Genomic DNA, 19,946 nt, shown 5'->3' on the forward strand with positions numbered 1-19,946 from the left:
TGCTTTTTTGATCAACAAACTACCTGCATCATGTGTTTAAAGTTCCCGGATAAATGAAAGAGGAGAGATTTTTTTTTTCTTTCTAACTTTGTGTGTGTGTGTGTGTGTATGTGTGTGTGTGTGTGCGCGCGTGCACCCTTGCACGCTAAGCAGACTCCAGAGAATTCTGAAATGTCTATGGTGATTTTGGCAGAAGCACTTCTTACATATACACACTGGGCTTTTATTTTTCAGTAGCTTAGCCAATGAGGGGAATTTACTTCAATCAGCCCTACTGATTCAGTCAATATGCTGAATGCTGGACATACCGGTGTGAACAAAAATGTGCCACTTTGGTGTCTCCACACCATGGGGGCAGAAAGAAACCAGTGCTTTCTGAACCACAGGGTGAGGACTCTGACAGGGATACACACTCAGGTGCTGTGTGAGTCCAGAGCAGGGAGCCAAGGGCCAGAGTACACCACCTGGGACAGTCAGACCCATTTGGGTCTTGCAAGACACATAGGTGTTAGCGAATTCCATCCCTCCAACAGAGAATGAATGACTACAACATTGAAATTCCCAGGGGGGCCTTGATATGTATTAATATCTGCCTTTGTTGTTGATCCTGCACCCGCCCCCCACAGGTTTCTACCTTTATTATGATGTACAGAACACACTGTCAGAGAATACTGGACACTGTAATAAGAGCCAACTTTGATGAGGTAGGTCAACAAGTGTTGAGCTGTAAATACTCTGTATTAAAATTTTGTACTTCACATCAGCCCCTACTTCATGAGCTTCTGCCAGGTGCCAGGCCTGGCTTCTAGAAGCCTTTGATGCCCATTGGTTCACTTAAGCCTCATAGTGATCCTACAAATCAGGTACTGTCATCATCTGTGTGTGACAGAGCTCATGTGTGCAAAGCAGGTGGCATGGGGTCTCCTTGACTTAACTATGAACCACATCCTGCCCTTTTGGCACACTGGGAAGTCCATTTTGACAGCATATCAATATGTGCAGAATTATAGATTCAGAGAAACTAAAGCAAAGCTTTCTTATGGGTTGGATTTAACCTTCTCCTGAGGTCATCCACATTAGTGCATTTGGAGCTTGTCCTCCTCCACTTTTCTACCAAATCTTACCTATACAGTCATCTTTACATGCAAACAATGCAAAAAGCCCATTTCATTTTTATTTAAAAATATTACAGTTAAAGAAAAAATGGAGAGAAGGGATTGAGACACTTGTTACATAATGAGAGTGACAATAAAATCCTCCTGCCTAAAATGCCACCCAAAAGAGCCTTCCAGGGGGAATGGCAAGAAACCACACATTTTACCCTATAAACCAGAAGCCTGGCTGTTGAAAGAAAAAGCTTTTCAGGCAAAAGCAGCAATAACAGCAACACCCTATGACTGGATATGGACATTCAACTTGAAGGAAGATAATATAGGCTTTAAAAGAATTATAAAAGATAGTAGTTATTGGTGGAAAAGATCCCGGGGATTTCTTTTGTGTTTGTTTTGGTGAAGGAGGAGTATTATGGGAAGAGGAGGGAGTATGAAAAAGATGTAAGGCACCAAATGCTCTTCTACCATATTTTTCTACCTTCCCATGGTGGTGTCTCACAGCAATGGATGTTTATTGAGCCCTAACACTATCAGCTAGCTCATAGACACAGCTCCAGAAGAGATAGTTGTGTGTTGGTAAAAAACTACTCTTCTCAACTTTTATCCACGAGATTTCCAAAATGTCCTTTAAAACCTCCAAAATTACTCAAGTGATCATTTCAGTGTATTTATTTTAGTAAGAAAGAAACATCAATGCTTTTTTTCAAACCAGTTTGCCTATGTCTTACATTCCAAAATTCAGTGAGATCGGGCAAATAATGATTCATGACTGGGTAAGACAACATCAGCTGCTATAACAAATAACACCCCCATCTTAAGTTATTGCTCTTCACTCATGTCACAAACCAATGTGAGTGCCCTTGGCTTAGAGGTTGGTGGCTGGGAATGGCTTAGGGACCCAGGATTCTTGTATCTTGTGACCCCCCCCCCAGAGCCTTAAAGTTCTATTGTTCAGTTGATAGGTGGAAGAAAAGGAAGGCATCTCCCATTCTTAATTTTGTCAGTTTAGAAATAAAACACATCATTATGTCATTGGCAAGAGCTGGTCCCATGGTCCCACCCTGATGCAAGGGGTTTGGGGAGTGTGGCCCCTCATAGGGCAGCAACTTATGCTGTACATTAGAGAGGTGTCACAATTACTAGCAATAAAAGTAGTGACAGTCCTCCCTTACATTCATATGCAGCTTTAATCAACTCGAAACTCACTCTCATCATCTCATTTCATTTCCATTCACTTATTTTCAACACTTACTGATGACCTAATGTTTCTGCACAGCATTGGAGACACATAAGATACAGTCTAGAGGGGAAAAGGGCATGCAAGCCAGCTGCTAGGGTGCAGAATATATGGTAAGAGGTTCAGGAGCTTTGTGATGGGCAAAGTGCTTCCATAGGAAGAGAACCAGATTCAAGACCTGGCTCTGCCTTCCAAGCCTCACTCAAAAAAGAAAGATTAAAAAAATAGCATCCTCCCCTATCTAATTCACAGGATTACTAGAAGGACATATTACAAAGCCTGGTTAAAGCTCTTTATAAACTGTAAACAGTCATGCAAATGCTTGCTTTTATAAGATATGTCATCTAGAGAGTTAAGAGACTTGCCAAGGTCATGCAGTTAGGTAGGGCCAAAGTGGTGACTAGATTCTTTGTCACCTTTAGTCTGATGTTCTCTCCATAGTATGGCTATTTGCTTGTGGTCTTTAGGATGACTAATCAAGACGTGGTTCATTCTACCCAACCACAAAAGAATGAAGGGGGATAGCTTATCTCTGATGAATGTGACTTTCTCCTACAGTTGAGAGAAGTCATCAGTAAATGGATTGCTTAAAGTCTTTAAGGTCTCTCATATTGGCTGAGATTATCATTTATGCTAGTACCATAATTATCTTTTTTTGGTGTGGTACTGGGGCTTAAATTAAGGGCCTTGTACTTGCTAGGCAGGTGCTCTACCACTTGAGCCATGCTCCCAGCCTCTAAGTCATCTTTTTTGCTGTTCACTATTTGTCTTAACCACTAAAATGTAAGCCCTGCAGGGCAGGGACCTTGTTCATTACTATATCCTGGCCAGCCATACTGTTAGATAATCAGAAAATATGTATTGTGTGCATGAATGGGTGGATTGATGGATGGATGGGTTGGTAGGTGGGTGGATGAATGGACAGGTGAATTTAAAAATGCCAATTACTTATTGCCACACAAGTACAAAGAATATAAATCTGCATGTAGGGGGAACTCTATAAGTTTTCTCCAGATAACATTGCATAATGAGCTGTAAAGTCCCACAGTGCTATGTTTCAGTCCCAAAATCACCACTTACTAATCTATGGCCTTGAGCAAATTACTTACTGTATGAACCTCAATTTCTCTTGCTGTAAAAATGGAGATAATAATTACATCTACCTCACAGTAAAATTGGGATATGCATGAAATCATGTGCCTGATTTTGTACTGGAACATAATGGTTATTTTGGTAGCCGTTGTCTTAATGAGATCTTTCCAAAACTACAACAATTAAGTACCCCTACTGGAAATCGTTAAGATTTTTCTCCCACAAGTTGCCAGTATATTAGCAATAAATATGGACATGGGAAAGATTTAAAAATTTTGCTTAAGTATCTATTTTTTTTTTCTTTTTGGTGGTACTGGGGTTTGAACTTGGCCTCACACTTGCTAGGCAAGTGCTCTACCACTTGGGCCACTCCACCAGCTCTTTGTATGTGTGTGTGTGTGTATGTGTTGGGTATTTTTGAAACAGGGTCTCAAGAACTATTTGTCCAAGGCTGGCTGGCCTCAAACCCTGGTCTTCCTGATATGCTTCCCAAGTACCTAGGATTACAGGTATTTGCCATGGGCCCCCGGCTGCTTAGGTGTTCTTAGGGAAAGAATCTCCTGATACTTCATTGAGCTAAGGGAAAAACAGCTGAGAATTTTGGAGATTGAAGTGGATAACTCAGAAAACTTCTTTTAAATAATCATATTCAAATCATTTGCCTCTGATTCTTCCATAAATTATGTGGGCAAGGAATGAGGAGAACTTATCAGAATTCTTCCTTCTTCTAATAATAAGTTTCCATTTATTAAATGCCTACACAGTGCCAGGCATTTTACATAAGTTATCTCATTCCATCCTAATAATAGGTAAGAATCATTATTGCCATTTTATAAAAGCTGCTCTCATATATTTAGTCTTGAGCACTTGAGTCAATTGACTTTATATGACCAGATCAGATTTCTTAGTTTTCTGCCCCAAATCTGTTTTTTCTCCCAAGGTTTAGATTGCCACTACCCTCCATCTAACTACTCAACTCCACAACTCTCACAACCCTTGCCTGTCCCCCTCTTCCCCTCCAGTCCATGAGAGGTTGTGTGAGCCGTCCCTTCTGCACACACCTGACCTCCAAATCACAGCTTTTGATTGCTACACTATTCTACCTCCTTCCTTTTCCTCTTCACCCAGAGGAGCCACAACCACTGGACATTAAATGGTCCAATATAGAGAGAGAAGGAAAGGAGGTCAAAAGTGGGTAATCCTCTTCCTACAAAAGCTGTGAGGAAATAAGAATGCTCAGGGATCCCTTTGCAGCTTGAACAGGCTTACAACAGATGCCTGCTAAAGACACTGATTCTGCACAGATTTGTTTTACCCTACACAGTAGCTGATCTTTTTCAGACTTTTTGCTAGAAATTGATTGCGTATATAAAAAGGAGGGGTAGGGCTGCATGCAAGCAGAGCCAAGTAAGGCAGATGAATTTGGAATCTACCACCTCTTAGGAATCAAGTGGGCAGTTTCTTACTTGGTGCAGGAAGAGTGAGGCAGGAAATGGCCTGAGGCCAATGTCTAGGGACAAGCTGGGATCAGTGGACAGTACCTTGTCCAAGGGTGGTGGCCATCTCCAGGTCCAGGTCAGGCTGATGGTCAACCACCAGATATCTCAATGACAGAACAGAGCCATCATGGGTGTCTTGTCTGGGTGACATTCAGAAACCAAAGCAGGAATGTCCCAAATACTTGGGGGAGTACATTGATTTCTTAGGTCTATTTGCAGTAGGGTCTTCATGATATTGCAGCTAATCTTTATTACGTTTCTACAATGCTCTATGCTCGACAGTAAGTACTGTTTAAGAATCCTTACCAAAACCTGTATTGTAAGTACTACTTTTATCCTCAATTCACAGATAAAGAAACTGAGGCTTAGAGATATCACACCCCTAGTTGTTAGTTGGGTCCTGGATGTCAGTACGTGCTCATTCAAATTTTGTTTTAAATTTTCTATCTGTCATGGAATAAACTGAGCTGTACTGTAAGTCTCATAACTCACAGACATGGCTTCATTTACCACTTTGATTTTTTTTTTTTTTTTTGGTAATCATCATTTTCCTCTAGAGTCTGAGGGGTGTGCCTTTCCCCCAATTCTATCCCCCAGACCTTTATCCAATGCTTATACTGGGAAGTGCAGGCAGGGTGTGGCATCAGGGACATTCTGACCATGGGAGGCTGAGTTTGGGTGGCCAGACTGGACTTGGGCAGGGCTTCATCTCCCTGGCCAGAAGAAAATAAGACTCTACTCCTGGGAGGGAGCTGAAGGCTGCTGCAGGTCACCTGGGCAGGGACAGAAATTCTGGGAGTGGCAGCAGCCCAGGGAAAGATATGGGCCTTAGGAATGGGGTAGAATATGTTATACCTGAAGAACAAACTGGACATGAAACTGATTGTTGGAAGGACCAAGGTAGACATAGGCTCTGTTTCATCCATCCATGACTTGCTGTCTGGCTTTGGACAGTGTACTTAATGACTCTGTAAGCAGGAGTAAAGATCATCAGCTATGGTATCATTACAAGTACCACATGAGACAACCTATGTGAAGTGCCTGGCTTATAGGAGGCACCCAGAAAAGAAAGCTCATGGCTACAGTAACACCAGCTCCAAGGGAATGTTATCTCCCACATTGGATCAGAACTGATTTGGGGAACCAGGGCTTCAGGAAATGCTACCTGGGCTTCAAGAGTGTCCATCTTTGGGAGAGGGGAGGATACATAACTCAGGAACCAAGTCAGGCCTCTTAGAACTTACAACGGTCCATACTTTCGTGTTCCCCGGCTTCAAGATGGCTGCCCCTCCATATTAGGGGAAGACTACATATTTGGGAATGTTGTTGTATCCACAGGCTACCATATTCTGTTTCCCTTCACTTCCCTTGTCCTGTCCGTCTACCCCACTTCTGCCACCTAAAAGCTCACCTACTAAAGAAGATGTAGGTTCAGAGAATTGCCACGGGGTTCACTGCTTTGGACACTCACCCTCTGTTCATTTATCAACAAGGTCTGAGTCTTTGCCATCATCACATTGATGATAATGATTTGAGTGCCCTGGGGGTACTAGTGGTCTGGGGATAAAAAGAAAAAGCCAATCCACCTGCTTCATGTGCCCATGCCGCTTACTGCCCACAATGGCACCAACTGGCCAAAGCTCTGGAAAAATGAAAGGTTTGAGATATGAATCCCACCCCCCATTTTGCCTAGTTTGAGACACACAAATTTGAATCAGTACCCTTTTGCACGTGTCTCTTACTCTCCTCCCTTGGACCCCATTTGTCTTACTTATGACTCCCACATTTTCCCCTTCCCTCCCAGAACTCCTAGAAGCCCCTGAAGCACCTGTGGGCCCAAATTACAGGGAGTGCTGGTGCTCTGACCTTTATAAAACAATGCTCCACTCTTCCTTCCTTAACTATTCCCCAACCACAGTAATCATTGAAGGAGCTCAGGGTTCATGCGCTCCTCCTCTTTCAGTCTGAGGAGACCCCAGGCTGACAGGCCAGGCAGGTCTCCAGCAGTGGGTATGGGGGTATGGCACACACAGGGCAGGAGGAACTCCCTACACACCAGGCTGGAGATAGCTTCCTGAGCAGCAGGCGGGTAGATGATGGCGCTGCAGACTGGGCTGCCCTGGTGGGGTCCCAAAGCTCTTTTGGGAAGGCCCCTTCTAAACTCATGGTTCTCTCTGTGGGTCGATACAGGTTCAAAGTTTCCTTCTGCACTTTTGGCAAGGAATGCCGCCCCACATGCTGCCTGTGCTGGGCTCCTCCACGGTGGTGAACATCGTCGGCGTGTGCGACTCCATCCTCTATAAGGCTATCTCCGGGGTGCTGATGCCTACCGTGCTGCAGGCGTTACCGGACAGGTGGGCATGCTCATTCTCATCTCCCCTTGAGAGGAGCCCACGCTTATTCTGCTTCTCTGTTATTGACTGCAATTGGGCACAGTGCCTTACAAAGGTTGTTACTAGTGGACTTTTACAAAGTAAAGATCAGTTTTGAATATAAAGAGAATGTTTATAGTTTGAACCATATGTGTGGTTCAAATGTCCAAAGGTAGAATATGGTACAAAGTGCATTCCACATGACTTTATAAAGAGCTTTTTTTTCTTTTGGTCTTTTTGAGACAGGATCTCAGTAGGTAGCCCAGGCTGGCCTCGAACTCATCACCCTCGTGCATTGGCCTCCCACCTCCTGGATTAGACATGCACCAGTTGATGTTTCCTTTGCTATAACTGTATGGGCTTCCACCATACTGAATTTAATTGGTTCTCTCAGTTTCCAGTCATGTCCTCCTACAAGCCATGTTGTGAGATTCCTTCATAATATACCTTGTTTTATACAGTGGGATTGGGATATATTAGCTCTTGTGGCCGCTGAAATAAATTATCACAAACTGGATGGCTTAAAACACAGCAATGTTTTCTGCCTTATGGTGTCCTCTGTGCCTGTCCACAGTTTTATGAGTTGTCCCTTGTAAATAAACCAGAAGTCTGAAATCAAGACGTTGGCAGGGTAGGCTCTGAAGGAGATTCTGTCCCACGCTTCTCTGTAGTCTCTGGTGACTGCCAGCAGTCCCTCACGTTCCTTGGCTTATAGTAGCACCACTTCAATCTCTGTGCCTATCTTCACATTGCCTACTGCTCTGTGTGTCTTTCTGTGTGTCAGGTATCTCTGTAAGGATACCTGCCAGTGGATTTAGGGCGCATCTGATTAATTCAGACTGATCTCAATGGGAGAGCCTTAACCACATCTGCAAAGACCTTCTTTCTGAATAAGGACACATTCATCAGTTCTGGGTGGACGTGTTTTGGCAAGTTATTATGCATCCTACTACATGGAGTATATGTATAGAATAGATTGCTAGAGGGCTCAATTTCTGGTTCAAAGGATATGTGACTTAGATTTTGCTTAGAGAAGTTTTAATTTGTATCTCTTATAATAAATGACGTTGGATATCTTTTCATAAATATTTTTAAGCCATTTGTATTTTTCTTGTGAACTCTGTTCTTATTTATTTTTCTATTTTTGTGGTTGATACTTTTCTCATTGAATTGAGGAGCTCTTGATATGTTAACCATTTATATGTGGTAAGAGTCACAAATATTCTCATCTTGCTCTTTTGCTTTGCCATATAAAAGATAGACATTTATGTAGGGAGGTGTGATGGTTCATGCCTGTAATCCCAGCTACTTGGGAGGCAGAGGCAAGAGGATTGGTTTGAGGCCAACCCAGGCAAATCTTAAAAGCAAAACAAAAAAAAGAGGGTGTGGAGGGGCTGCTAGGGCCTTGCATTTGTTCAGTTCCCAGTACCACACACAAAAAAGGCAAATACATTTACCTTATTTTATGCTATTGAATTTATTGGTTCTTCTTCTTATGGCATGTGGATTTTCTGTCATAGTTTAGAATGTCTTTCCTACTTCATTTATAAAATAATTTTCCCACAGTTTGTGGCAATCATCTTATGGTGTAGTGTTTTACTTTTACTTTGGATCTTTTGCTCTCTTGTTGTCCTTAAACCAAATGTGGATTAGTTCATCTTTTCTTCACAAATTTGAGATGCTCCTTTGTCATACAGTAAATTTTATTTGTACGTGGGGTGACTTCTGAACTTATTGTTCTATACCATTGATATGTCTATCTATTCATATTCCAGGATCACTTGTTTTGGGTTTTGTACTACTAAACATTTTCTAAATCTAACAGGGAGAGTTCCTCACCTTACTTTCTCTTTAGAGAATTTTCCTGTTATTGTCCTTATTTTCCCATGTAAACTATTTTAGCATCAGCTCGTTTACTTAAATATACATCTATGCAAATACATTCATACATGTATGCCATGTGTATGAGCATATATACGCACATAACCATGTGAGAGACTGTATTGCATTTCTAGATCAATTTAAGGAGAATTACATCTTTACCGTACTGTAAATTCATGACTTAGGCACAATTTAATTTTCCATTTATTCTGATCTTCTGTGACTCTCAGGAATGTTGTAAATGTTTTTTTCATATAAGTACTATATATTTATGATTATTCTTAGATATTGTTTCTTTTGTTGCTATTTTAATCAGTCTTTTGCTTGATTGGTGGTTGTTTACATGTGTATGTGTGTGTATAAAACATATACATATTAAAGCTATTTGGCCAAATCATATTAAATTTAATTATTTTACCATTGCATTTCTTTTTAAAATAAATTGCATTCCTCTTCAGCAGTTCTCTTAGATTTTTCCAGTTTTTAGAATTGTCTATAATAAAGATGATTTTAGACTTGTCTTTGTAATTTTCACACTCTCTTATCTTTCTTGTCTAACTATATTAGGGTAGATCTCAATAACATGTTGAAGTTCTTGAATTCAGTGAGCATACATCTAGTGTTTCTCCATTCAACACAGTGCTGACTTGGGGGTTAAGACTGATATATTTTATCACACTAAGAAATTCCCATCTTTTCTTAATTCATTTTACATTTTTTATTTTTTGTGGTACTGGGGCTTAAGCTCAGGGCCTTCACCTTGGTCCACTCCACCAGCCCTATTTTTGTGAAGGGTTTTTATTAAATGTTTTAATAAAGGATGGTTGTTGAATCTTACCCAATACTTTTTCATTATCTATAAAATGACCATATTATCCATTTCCTAATATTAAACCTATTATTGCTTCCTAGAGTAAACCCCACATACTTACAGTATTTTATTTTTCTTTGATGTGCTGGAGGATTTTGCCAACATTCTTCTTAGGTTTTCTTTGTGAAAAATCATAACTGAGGTTGATCAGCAGTTTTCTTCTGGTATTTCAGCTTTATCAGTTGCTGCCATCAAGGTCATACTTCCTCTATAAAAGGAATCTGGAAGCTTCTCTTTTTCTAAGCTCTGACAGTTTTAACAGCAATGGAATTGTCTTCACTTGACTATGTAGAATTAATTTCCCCTTTGAAAGCCTCTGGGCCTAACTTGTTTTGGGGTCTAGATCTTTGACATTTTTCTTCCTTTTCTCCCATAGTAATTAGTCAGTGTAGATTTTTCTGTCTTCTCTAAGTGATGGTAAGTTATATTTTCCCAGAAAATTGTCCATTTCTCCCAATCTTTAAACTTACTTGCTCAGGGTTGAGCCGAAAGGGTTTATTTACTCATTAATTTCCGCCGTATCTGTGATTAATTTTGCTTTATAATTTTTAATGTCTACAGTTGTACTTTCTATCATTTCTTCGTTATTTGTTTAATTTTTAATTTTTTCCAAGGGACAGTCTCTGGATATTTTTATCGATGCTGTTAGTTTTTGTTTTCTCCCATCTAAGTACCAACCAGGTCCAACGCTGCTTAGTTTCTGAGATCAGATGAAATTGGTCTCATCAGGATGGTATAGTTGTAGGCTTTTTTTTTTTTTTTTGCCATTAATATGTTTATTTGTTGTTTAAATACAAGCATAGATACTGATTATTTTTCTAATGATATATCAAACTTCACAAATTCTGGGTGGAAAATACAGAACTTTTAAATGACAAAATATTGATTAGTTAACTTTTCTTTTTCCTCCTCAAGTTTTTCAATTCTGCTTAATTCATTTTGCTACCGTATGATTACAATCAGAGAACATTATGACTCCATATTGTCTTACTGCATTTTTAAAATCATGTGTACATGCAAACATTATTTGGGGATGTCTAAGACTCAGCTGGCTATTGATAGTTTATCACTATAGCATTAAAAATGACATCCGAAGAAGAAAAGTGAGTCTAATGGTAAAGTTTCAGATTGTTAACCTCAGGCATCAGTTATGTCCTTAGTGGACAGAGATATCGCTCTAACCTAATGAAATTTAGATTTCCTGTCTAGTAATTACACCAGTTTTTAATTTTTTTGCTAAATAATTTTAATTATTTTTGCTAAAATAATTTTGCTATACATTATATCCTTTCACTTGCTCTGTTTTTCTCTGAAATATGAGTTTGTTTTTATGTTCATTTATTATTTATACTTTTTTATTATTATTGTACTAGGGGTACATTGTGACATTTACAAAATTTCTTACAATATATCATAGTTTAATTCACCTCCTCCATCACTCTCCTGTACTCCCTCCCCCCATTCCTGGAACAGTTCCAACAGGTCTCATTTTTCCATTTACATACATGTGTAAAGAATATTTCTACCATATTCACCCTCTGACCCCCATTCCTTGTGTCCTTCCCCATCCCACTGGAACCAACCTCCAGACAGGACCTGTTATACCTTCCCGTTCTCTAATATATTAATGCCTACTTTTATTTTATTAACTTATTCTTTTACTTTCTCTAAGTTTATTGTTACCCATTTCTTCAAGAAATATTCATTGAGTGCCTCCTATGTGTCTGGCAATGCTAGGTGCTTGGTTTATATCAGTGACCAAAACAACAACAAACCCATAACAAAACTGACCAAAAACTAGATGTTCCATTTGTTTATTTTCTTTCATTCCTGTTTATGAGAACAAGTATTTCAGGCTTGGATTTTTCTTGAGCACTATTTTATCTATAACCCCAAGGTTTTGATATGTAATGTTTCAAAACTGCTATTTTCTATATATTTTGCAGTTCTACTTTGGAGTGTCTCTTTGTTCTCCAAATTTAAAAACAGCACTTATAATTTCCCAAGTGTTAGCAGCAGCTATTGTTTTCGGGCTATATTATTCATTTTAGTTTTTATTGCTTTGTGATTAGAGACTACTGGCCAAACTATTTCTTCTTGAGACTTCTGTCAGCTTTTCTTTGTGAGTGTTCAATTGATACTTGAAAAGAAGAACTTCTAAGTTCAAGGTACGGGCTTTGATGTTTACATCACTTGCATCAACTTTATCATTCCTGAGTTCTGTCCTCTTAATGTCTGTCCTCTTAGATCTGTTATAGACGCAGAAAAGCGAGGAAGACTTATCATTAATGAAGGCATACCAACTGATTTCACTGTGTCTCTCCTGTAGTTGTTGCTTATTTAATATTAATTTTTAAATTCAGGCTTACTGGACTATACTTTGTATTCATCAATTCATTACTTTTTTAGACTATAAAATAAAAATAGTTCCATCGCTGAAGAAAAATTCCTTCATTCCCCTAGTCAGTCCCTCTCACCACTGCCAGCCTTTGGCAATCACTAGCCTACTTTCTGTCTCTGTGGTTTCACCATTTGCAGAATCGTATAGAAGGGGAGTTATGCCATAGCCTTTCAGTCTGACTTCTTTCACGTAGCATTATTCATGTCGTTGTATCTGACAGCAATTTTTCCCCTTTTTAAAGACTCAACAGTACTCCAGAGTATGGATATACCATCGTTTATCCATGAAATAGTTGAAGGGCATTTAAGTTTGTTTCCAAAATTTGTATACAGATTTTTGTGTTAAGTTTTTATTTTCCTTGCTTAAATGCCAGAAGTATGATTGCTGAGTTGTATAGTGAGAACATGCCACTGTTTACCAAGGTGCATTCCTACAAGCTATTCTGGAAGTTCCTGCTGCTCTGAATCCTAAACAGCACTTCATATTATTAGGATTTTGTTTGTTTCAGCCACTCTAAATGTTGAGAAGCAGAATCTGATTGTGATGATAATTTGCATTTTCTGAGTGCAAATTATTTTTTGAGCATTTTTTGAAATTCTTATTTCACACCCACTATATATGTATTGGTTAAATATCTGTTCAAGTCTGTTTTTGCTGTTTAATTGTTGTTTTTTCATTATTGAGTTTTAATAGTTTGTTAAATATCCTGAAAAAAAGTTCTTTACCAGACATGTGTTATGAAAACATTTCCTCTCATTATTTGACTTGTTTCTTCATTTTCTTAACTATAAAATTTCTTCTGGTTATTGTTTAGCTATATTCCACACATTTTGAAAGTTGTATTTGCATTTTAATTCAGTTCAAAATGCTTTCTACTTTTCCCTATGACTCATTTTTTGATCTATAGAGAAATGTTTAAACTTCCAAGTATTTGGGGACTGTCATGGTATCTTTTGGTTATTAATTTGTAGCTTAATTTCCCTATAGACAGATTGCATGCATTGTATTATATCAATTCTTTTTTAAAAAAATAAATTTTAATTGGGATATATTCATTATACGATGGGGGGACTCGTAGTGACAATTCTGATTAGGCCTATGTTGTACATTGTTACATTGCCCCACCATCTCTCCCCCTCAGCCCCCTCCGTGCCCCACTTAAAGCAATTGCAAGAGGTTTCTTACTTCTGTTTCATATAGGTATATGAAGACCATCTACCATATACTCTCACCTTAATCTTCTTCATTCACCCTTCATTCTCCCTCCTCCCACTAGTACTCCACCCCCCACACTGTACCTATTTTACAGTTTTGTATTTCATTATTAATATTTAAGTTGATGTTCAAAGGGATTTCTCAATGTATGCCCACTGTGGGTACACTTTATGTTGGTCTGTTCAACCCCTTCTATTGCTCTCCCTTACCCCTTTACCTCCTACCTCCCATTTTTCAACAGCTTTCAACATATATCAATTCTTTTAAATTTATTGAAACTGATTTTATAGTCCAGAATATGGTCTATGTTGGTGAATGTTCCATGTATGCTTTGTTCTGTGCTAGAATTTGGTGAAGCATTCTATAATTGTCAGTCAGCTCAAGTTCACTGATAGCGTTGTTTAGGTTTTCATTGTCCTTAATGATTTTCTGTCCATTTGTTCTATTGCTACATCTCCAATTAAGTTGTGGATTTGTCTAAAATGCTTCAAATATTTTGTAGCTCATTTTGAAGTTTTGTTGTTAAATACTTACAAAGTAGGATGCTTTCTCTTCTTAAGAGAATTGATTTGTCATGTCAATTCTTCTTATTCAGAATTTTACTTAAATTCTATAGTTTTTTTTTAGAATTAGTGTTTAATAAGGCATATTTTTCCACTCTGTTACTGTCTTTGTATCTGTGGAAGACTTTTTACATTCAGCATAGAACTTTTTAGAAATCTGGCTATGTCTAGACTTTCACATTTTATGTTATTATGTATTTGGGTTAAATTTTCCATGTTGCTAGTAATTTTCTAGATTGAGTTTTGTTCTTTTATCTCCCTCTCTGTGTGTCTGGTTGTGGGCTAACTGTGTTTTATCACTCCGTTTGTCTTTTTAAAAAATTAATGGCTGCTCTGGGTTTATAAATCCAAATTAGTTTCATATACCTGGAAATAGTGTTATCTGCTTCACATATGGTATAGGAATTCATGACACTGTGTTCCCAGTTTGTCATCCTTTCTTTTGTGCTATTGTTATTTTATTTCTACATATGCTATGAACTTGCAAGATATTATAACTATTTTTGCCTTAGATAATTCTATTTTAGAGTGATTAAAGATATAGAAGTCAATCTTTTAAATCTATATTCATTCTAATGATTCCTGATCTTCATTTCTTTGGGTAAATTAATACTATTTGTGTAGTATCATAATCCTCTGCCTGCAGACTTTTCCTTAATATTTCTTATATTGCAAGTCTTGTGGTAGTTATTTCACTTTTTGTTTGCCTGAAAGATATTTTATTTCTCCTTCATTTTTGAAAGATACTTTCACTGGATTCAGTACTCTGGATTAACAAGTTTTGTGTATGTTATGTGTGTGTATTTTGTTTTCAACATTTTAAAGATTTCACTCCAATGTTTTTGGCTTGCATGTTTGTCTTTTGTAGACCTTTGCCTCCTTGTGTGAAATGTACTTTTTTCCTTGGTTGTCCTCAAGATTTTGTCTAGCTTTGGGTTTCAGCTGACAATGATGTACAATGTATGAAGTATGATGTGTTTTGTTTTGAATCCTGCTTAGAGTTTTCTGAGCTTCTTGGGTATTTGCTTCAGTATATTTTATTATTTTTGGAAAATTCTCAAATATTTTTATTCGTTATTTTCTCCTTTATTTCCTTTTTGGTATTTCAATAGAAAGCAGAATAGACTGTTTGGTGTCCCACAGCTCTTTCAGGTTGTTTTTCTTTTTCACTCATTTTTCCCTTTGAGTTTGGATTGGGTAATTTTCACCAACCTATCTTCAGGTTCACTGTCTTTCCTTGGGTATGTCAGTGCTGTTAATGAGACCGTTGTAAGTAGCCTTCATATCTGCCACCATTTTTTGTTTTTATTTTCATATCTAACTTTTCATTTGATTCTTTTAAAAATGTAATTCCTGGGTCCTGCTGAATTTACCCATCTGCTCATGCTTACTGTTTATCTTTCCCATTAGAGCCATATTGATACTAATCATATTAATTGTAGTTATTTTTAAATTCCTTGTTTGATAGTCTGGTTATGCTGACTGCTTTGTCTCCAGAACAGATTCTTTTCTTGATTTTGTGCATCTTATAATTGTTTGACTGACTGCAGAACAGTGTTTAGAAGAGTAGAAACTGAGGTAAATAGTATCTATGGCTGGAAATGGGCACCCTGCTTCTTCTAGTCTCTGGATGCAAGGAGTTGAATCACTGTTCATAAGTTCATTGGTTTGGGCTTTGTTGTTGCTATGGTTACATTCAGTGTATCACCAGATTCAAATTCTTCTAGGGTATTTTGTTCTTAGGTTAGAAGTTTGTTGGGTTTTTTGGTCTCCACACTCCTGCTCCAGACTCAGCTTTAGGCCTTTCCTGTGTAACTCTACTAGAGCCTTGATGCTTGCTAGCCTGCTTGTTGCTGAGGAGAAGTGGTGAAGTGGAGTCCTTTTTTGTCTGAGCTGTCTTAGTCTTAAGCAAGCCCTGTGGTTTGGGGCCTCATTGTTGGAGTTGGGCATTCTCAGAGATCCTGTCCCATCCCTGGGATAAATCTCTGATGGTCTGAGCCCATCATGAGCCTTTTCTTTATGTCCTTCTCCTACCTACAGTGGGCCTTCCTTTATGCCATGGAGTCCACAGGGTTTTCTGCTGCTTGAGTCTTCTGTTCTAGAAAGAAGATAGGTCCAAGTAGGACCTAGCAAGTAGGGCTACATGCTTTTTGCACAGTAATTGCTGTCCCCTCTGAGATGGACTTCCTTTGTTCTCACTTTCTGTCTTCAGTCTTTTTCACATGCCCTGGTGAGGTCTGTGGAAAAGAGCTTGCTAACAAATGTGAGCTTCCTTTGTATCTGGGACTCCCAGAGTTCTGTACTTTCCTGCTAGTTCATTCTTGTCCTTTAGCAATTGTTAGTTTTTTGTTTTTTGGTTTTTTTGGCAGAATTATTTGACTCGTGGAGATGCCCTGCTTTCTCCCCTCGCTGCAGGTGAACCAGTCCCCAGGTCTTCTCTTTGGAGGTATCTGTCTTTCCAAAAATTCCAGGCTAGGTGTTTATAACTTCAGCTCTCTGTAGAGGAAAAGAACAGTTATGATTTACAGATTATCTGGTTCTTTCATCACTCCCACCATATTAATTTCAGCATTCTAGGTGGGACAGATACGCACATAAAATGGGACTTGTGGATGAGATAAACATCAAATTTTAGCCTTTTCTGCATTATTCAAGAGCTCTGCATTAGGACTGACTTTCAATTTTTATACTCATATATATGGAGCTTAGTGTGTGTGCATCCTATTTAGACTGTGCTAGTAAAGTGTTTCCTGTTCATTGATCAAGTGAACTCGAGAATGGCTAAATCTCTACTTCACATTGCTGTGTTGTGGTTCAAGTGGTAGAGCACCTGCCCAGCAAGCATGAGACCCTGAGTTCAAATCTCTGTACCACTTTATAGTCATTAAATACACATAGCAGTTTATATAAAGCAGTTTGAGGAAGTACAAATGAAATGTTAGCTCCTGCCTTGCTACCTGTAATTGGCTTCTTACTGATAGGGAAGTTGAAGCTTTAAGAGCTGAAATGACTTATCCACCCTCACCTGAAAATAAAATGAAACTACTAGGACTCAAACATTTATTTATTTATCAAATGTTTACAGACTACCAGAATGTGCTAGGCACTATGGTTGGCCCTGGAATACAGCATTAAATAACTTTACCATGCTTGCTGCCTCATTGAGTTGTGTAGTCTGCCAGAGATGGGTTTTGTTGTTGTTGTTGTTTTTTAAGATTACATAGTTGGATAATTACCACTGTGGTCTCTGACTTACAAATCCAGTGCCTTTCCCATTCATTCAGGAGGACAAAGTTATTTAAAAGATCAAGATCAATCTGACAGCCAACTTTTCACAGTTTTGCATATTCATTCCTCAACTTGCCTAAGTGCCTTCAGTGTGCCAGGCCCTGTGGTTGGTCAGGGTGGAAATGAGGTCTGTGAACAGTTGCTCTCATTCACAGTCGGGGCCAAGCTGAGGTGCAGCTCCCAACTCAGTTGGCTCAGGCACCTCCTCTTTCAACTCAGAAAAGCATGCTGAAAATCAGGTGAATAAATGACACTATTATAGAGGCAACCACAAAGCATACATCTTTGTAGGAAAGGTGTATCATTCTCAGAGCTGGGTTTCTCACCTCTTCCAAGTGATCTTGGCACAGTGGTTAGTAATAATACTTGGTTTAACAGAAGGAAGAACGTATGCATATGTGTTTTTGTACGTATGTGTTAGCCCGGCAAGGAGAGTAAGACATCAAAAGGGCCAAGACTGAGGACCAAGTCTGCAATGCTAAAGGAATGGCAATGAAAAGGAGGAGAAGGCACTGGAGAGGAGGGAGCCCCAGGCATCTGAAGTGCACAGTGTGGTTATCTTCACTTCTGAGACTCTAGCAGAAAACAGATCTGGGCTTGAATCTTGGCTCTGCCACTTGCTACATACAAACAAAATCATTTCTCTGAGTCTAGGTTCTCACTTCTCTGTTAGGACTAACAATAGTACCTGCTTCCCAGGGTGAGGTAAGGATTAAACAAGGAAGTATGTGTGAAGTGTTTAGTGTTTGGTGCTCATTAACAGTTAATTCTATTATTGTTAGCGTGGTTGGAGGTCACTCAGGGACCTGCAAGTGCGGGGTGAAGATGCAGGAGAGGGGCTGAAGCTGAAGCTGTAGACAGGAGCCATTTGCACAAAAGGGAGGAAAAGTGTGTCACTAGAAGTGCAGGGCCAACCCTGGAGTCCCAGCCTAGAGAGTGAGATGCGGGAAGGGGGAGGAAGATCAGGTTGCAGGAGCCCCCGCACAGAGGAAAGAAGGTAAAGTCAGGGGTGACAGTCAACCTAGGCAGATGCTACCAGAGGTGGACTGGCCAGGGCTTAGGGAAGCATCTCTTAGACCAGATAATCAGGAGGGCCACCCCTCGTCTGCTTGTTGACACCATAGCAAAGAAGCCTCCATGTTTAGATTACTCCAAAAAGTCTATAGACCCAAAGTCTGAGTCCCCAAATAAAATGTTTTCTGGGCTGAATCCCTCCCCACTTTTCTTCAGCTTAATCAAAGCAATCAATGGCCCGAAGTGAAAGGCCCCACCCACAATGCAGCTGCTTACTTTCCACTCCCAGACAAAGGCCAGCTCCCTGGCTCCAGCTGCGTGTCAGCAATGGCAACGCATCAGGAGTGGAGAAAGGTAAACCACCTCCCCTGCACCGGGTGATTACCCAGCACTTCTGTCAATTTTAGCCTCTCAAAAGCAGCCACATATTCTGGGAAGTTGGATCCCATGGGAGAATCGTGTGTACCAGTTCTGAACTTCGCCTTCATGACTCATGCAGTTGTTTTGGTTCACTGGGTGTTCACCATTTAGTGAGCACCTCCTGTGTACCAGGCACCCTGTGAGGCACAGGGTGGCATCGCTCCATTCCTGTCCAGGATGACATGATTCCACTCCTTCCTCCTGAGCACACATCCACTCACCAGGAAAACCTGCTGGCTCTGCTTTCAAAATACTTTTTTCTGACCATAGGTACACCATTCCCATTGTCATCACTTCTATCCAGGCCACTCTTTTGCCTGGATTATTGCAATAATGTTACAACAGAGTGCTCTGCTCTGTCCTTGTCCTCGGAGAGTTGATTCATCACAGAAGCCAAAGCAATCTTTATAAAACATATGGCAAGATCAAGTGTTGAGACACTGGGTGGAGCTGAGAAGTGGGGAGCTTGGCAATTTGAAACACCACAGTCAACACTTGAACAACCCCTTGAAGTGTGGGTAAGGGAGGGTGTCGTGCCACTATCTGGGGTGAGAGCTTTCCAGGTAGAGGGAACCACAAGTGCAAAGCCCTGGTGAGGTGGGTAAAGGCCTGGAGTGTTGGAAAAACAGAAAGGCGGCCAGAGCTAAGGGAATGATGTCCTAGGAAAGTGGGAGGAATAGCAGGCGGAGATCAATGGAGTGGGGAGAGTGGACGGTTAGGGGGGGTTTTGTGGGGAATATGTCTGGGATCTGCCCATTGGGGGATTCATTCATTCATCCATTCCACTTAACAAACATTTCCTATGGGCCTCCTATGTCTGATACCATGCTAGGTGCTGAGGACACAGTAACAAGCAAAGCTCTGCCTGCAGCAGTCTAGTGGGGAAGTTGTGCATTAATCAGGTCTTCACACAAGTTAGTGCACAGTCACAAACTGTCACACAATCACAGGGCCTCCTGGGAGGAACAATCACAGTCTCTG

General features: G+C 39.8%; 1 protein-coding gene across 3 annotated transcripts in view; it reads left to right on the plus strand.

The window, feature by feature from the left end:
* The window catches only part of Rfx4 (regulatory factor X4), a 169,171-nt gene that overhangs the window by 96,882 nt on the left and 52,343 nt on the right, over window positions 1-19,946 (plus strand). For all 3 annotated transcript variants that reach the window (XM_020180893.2, XM_074084297.1, XM_020180895.2), the window contains 2 exons: window positions 627-704; window positions 7,131-7,294. In XM_020180893.2, coding sequence (XP_020036482.1) covers window positions 627-704; window positions 7,131-7,294 — 242 coding nt within the window. The remainder of the gene's footprint in view (window positions 1-626; window positions 705-7,130; window positions 7,295-19,946) is intronic.

Source organism: Castor canadensis, chromosome 8, assembly GCF_047511655.1.
Source record: "Castor canadensis chromosome 8, mCasCan1.hap1v2, whole genome shotgun sequence".
NCBI lineage: Eukaryota > Metazoa > Chordata > Mammalia > Rodentia > Castoridae > Castor > Castor canadensis.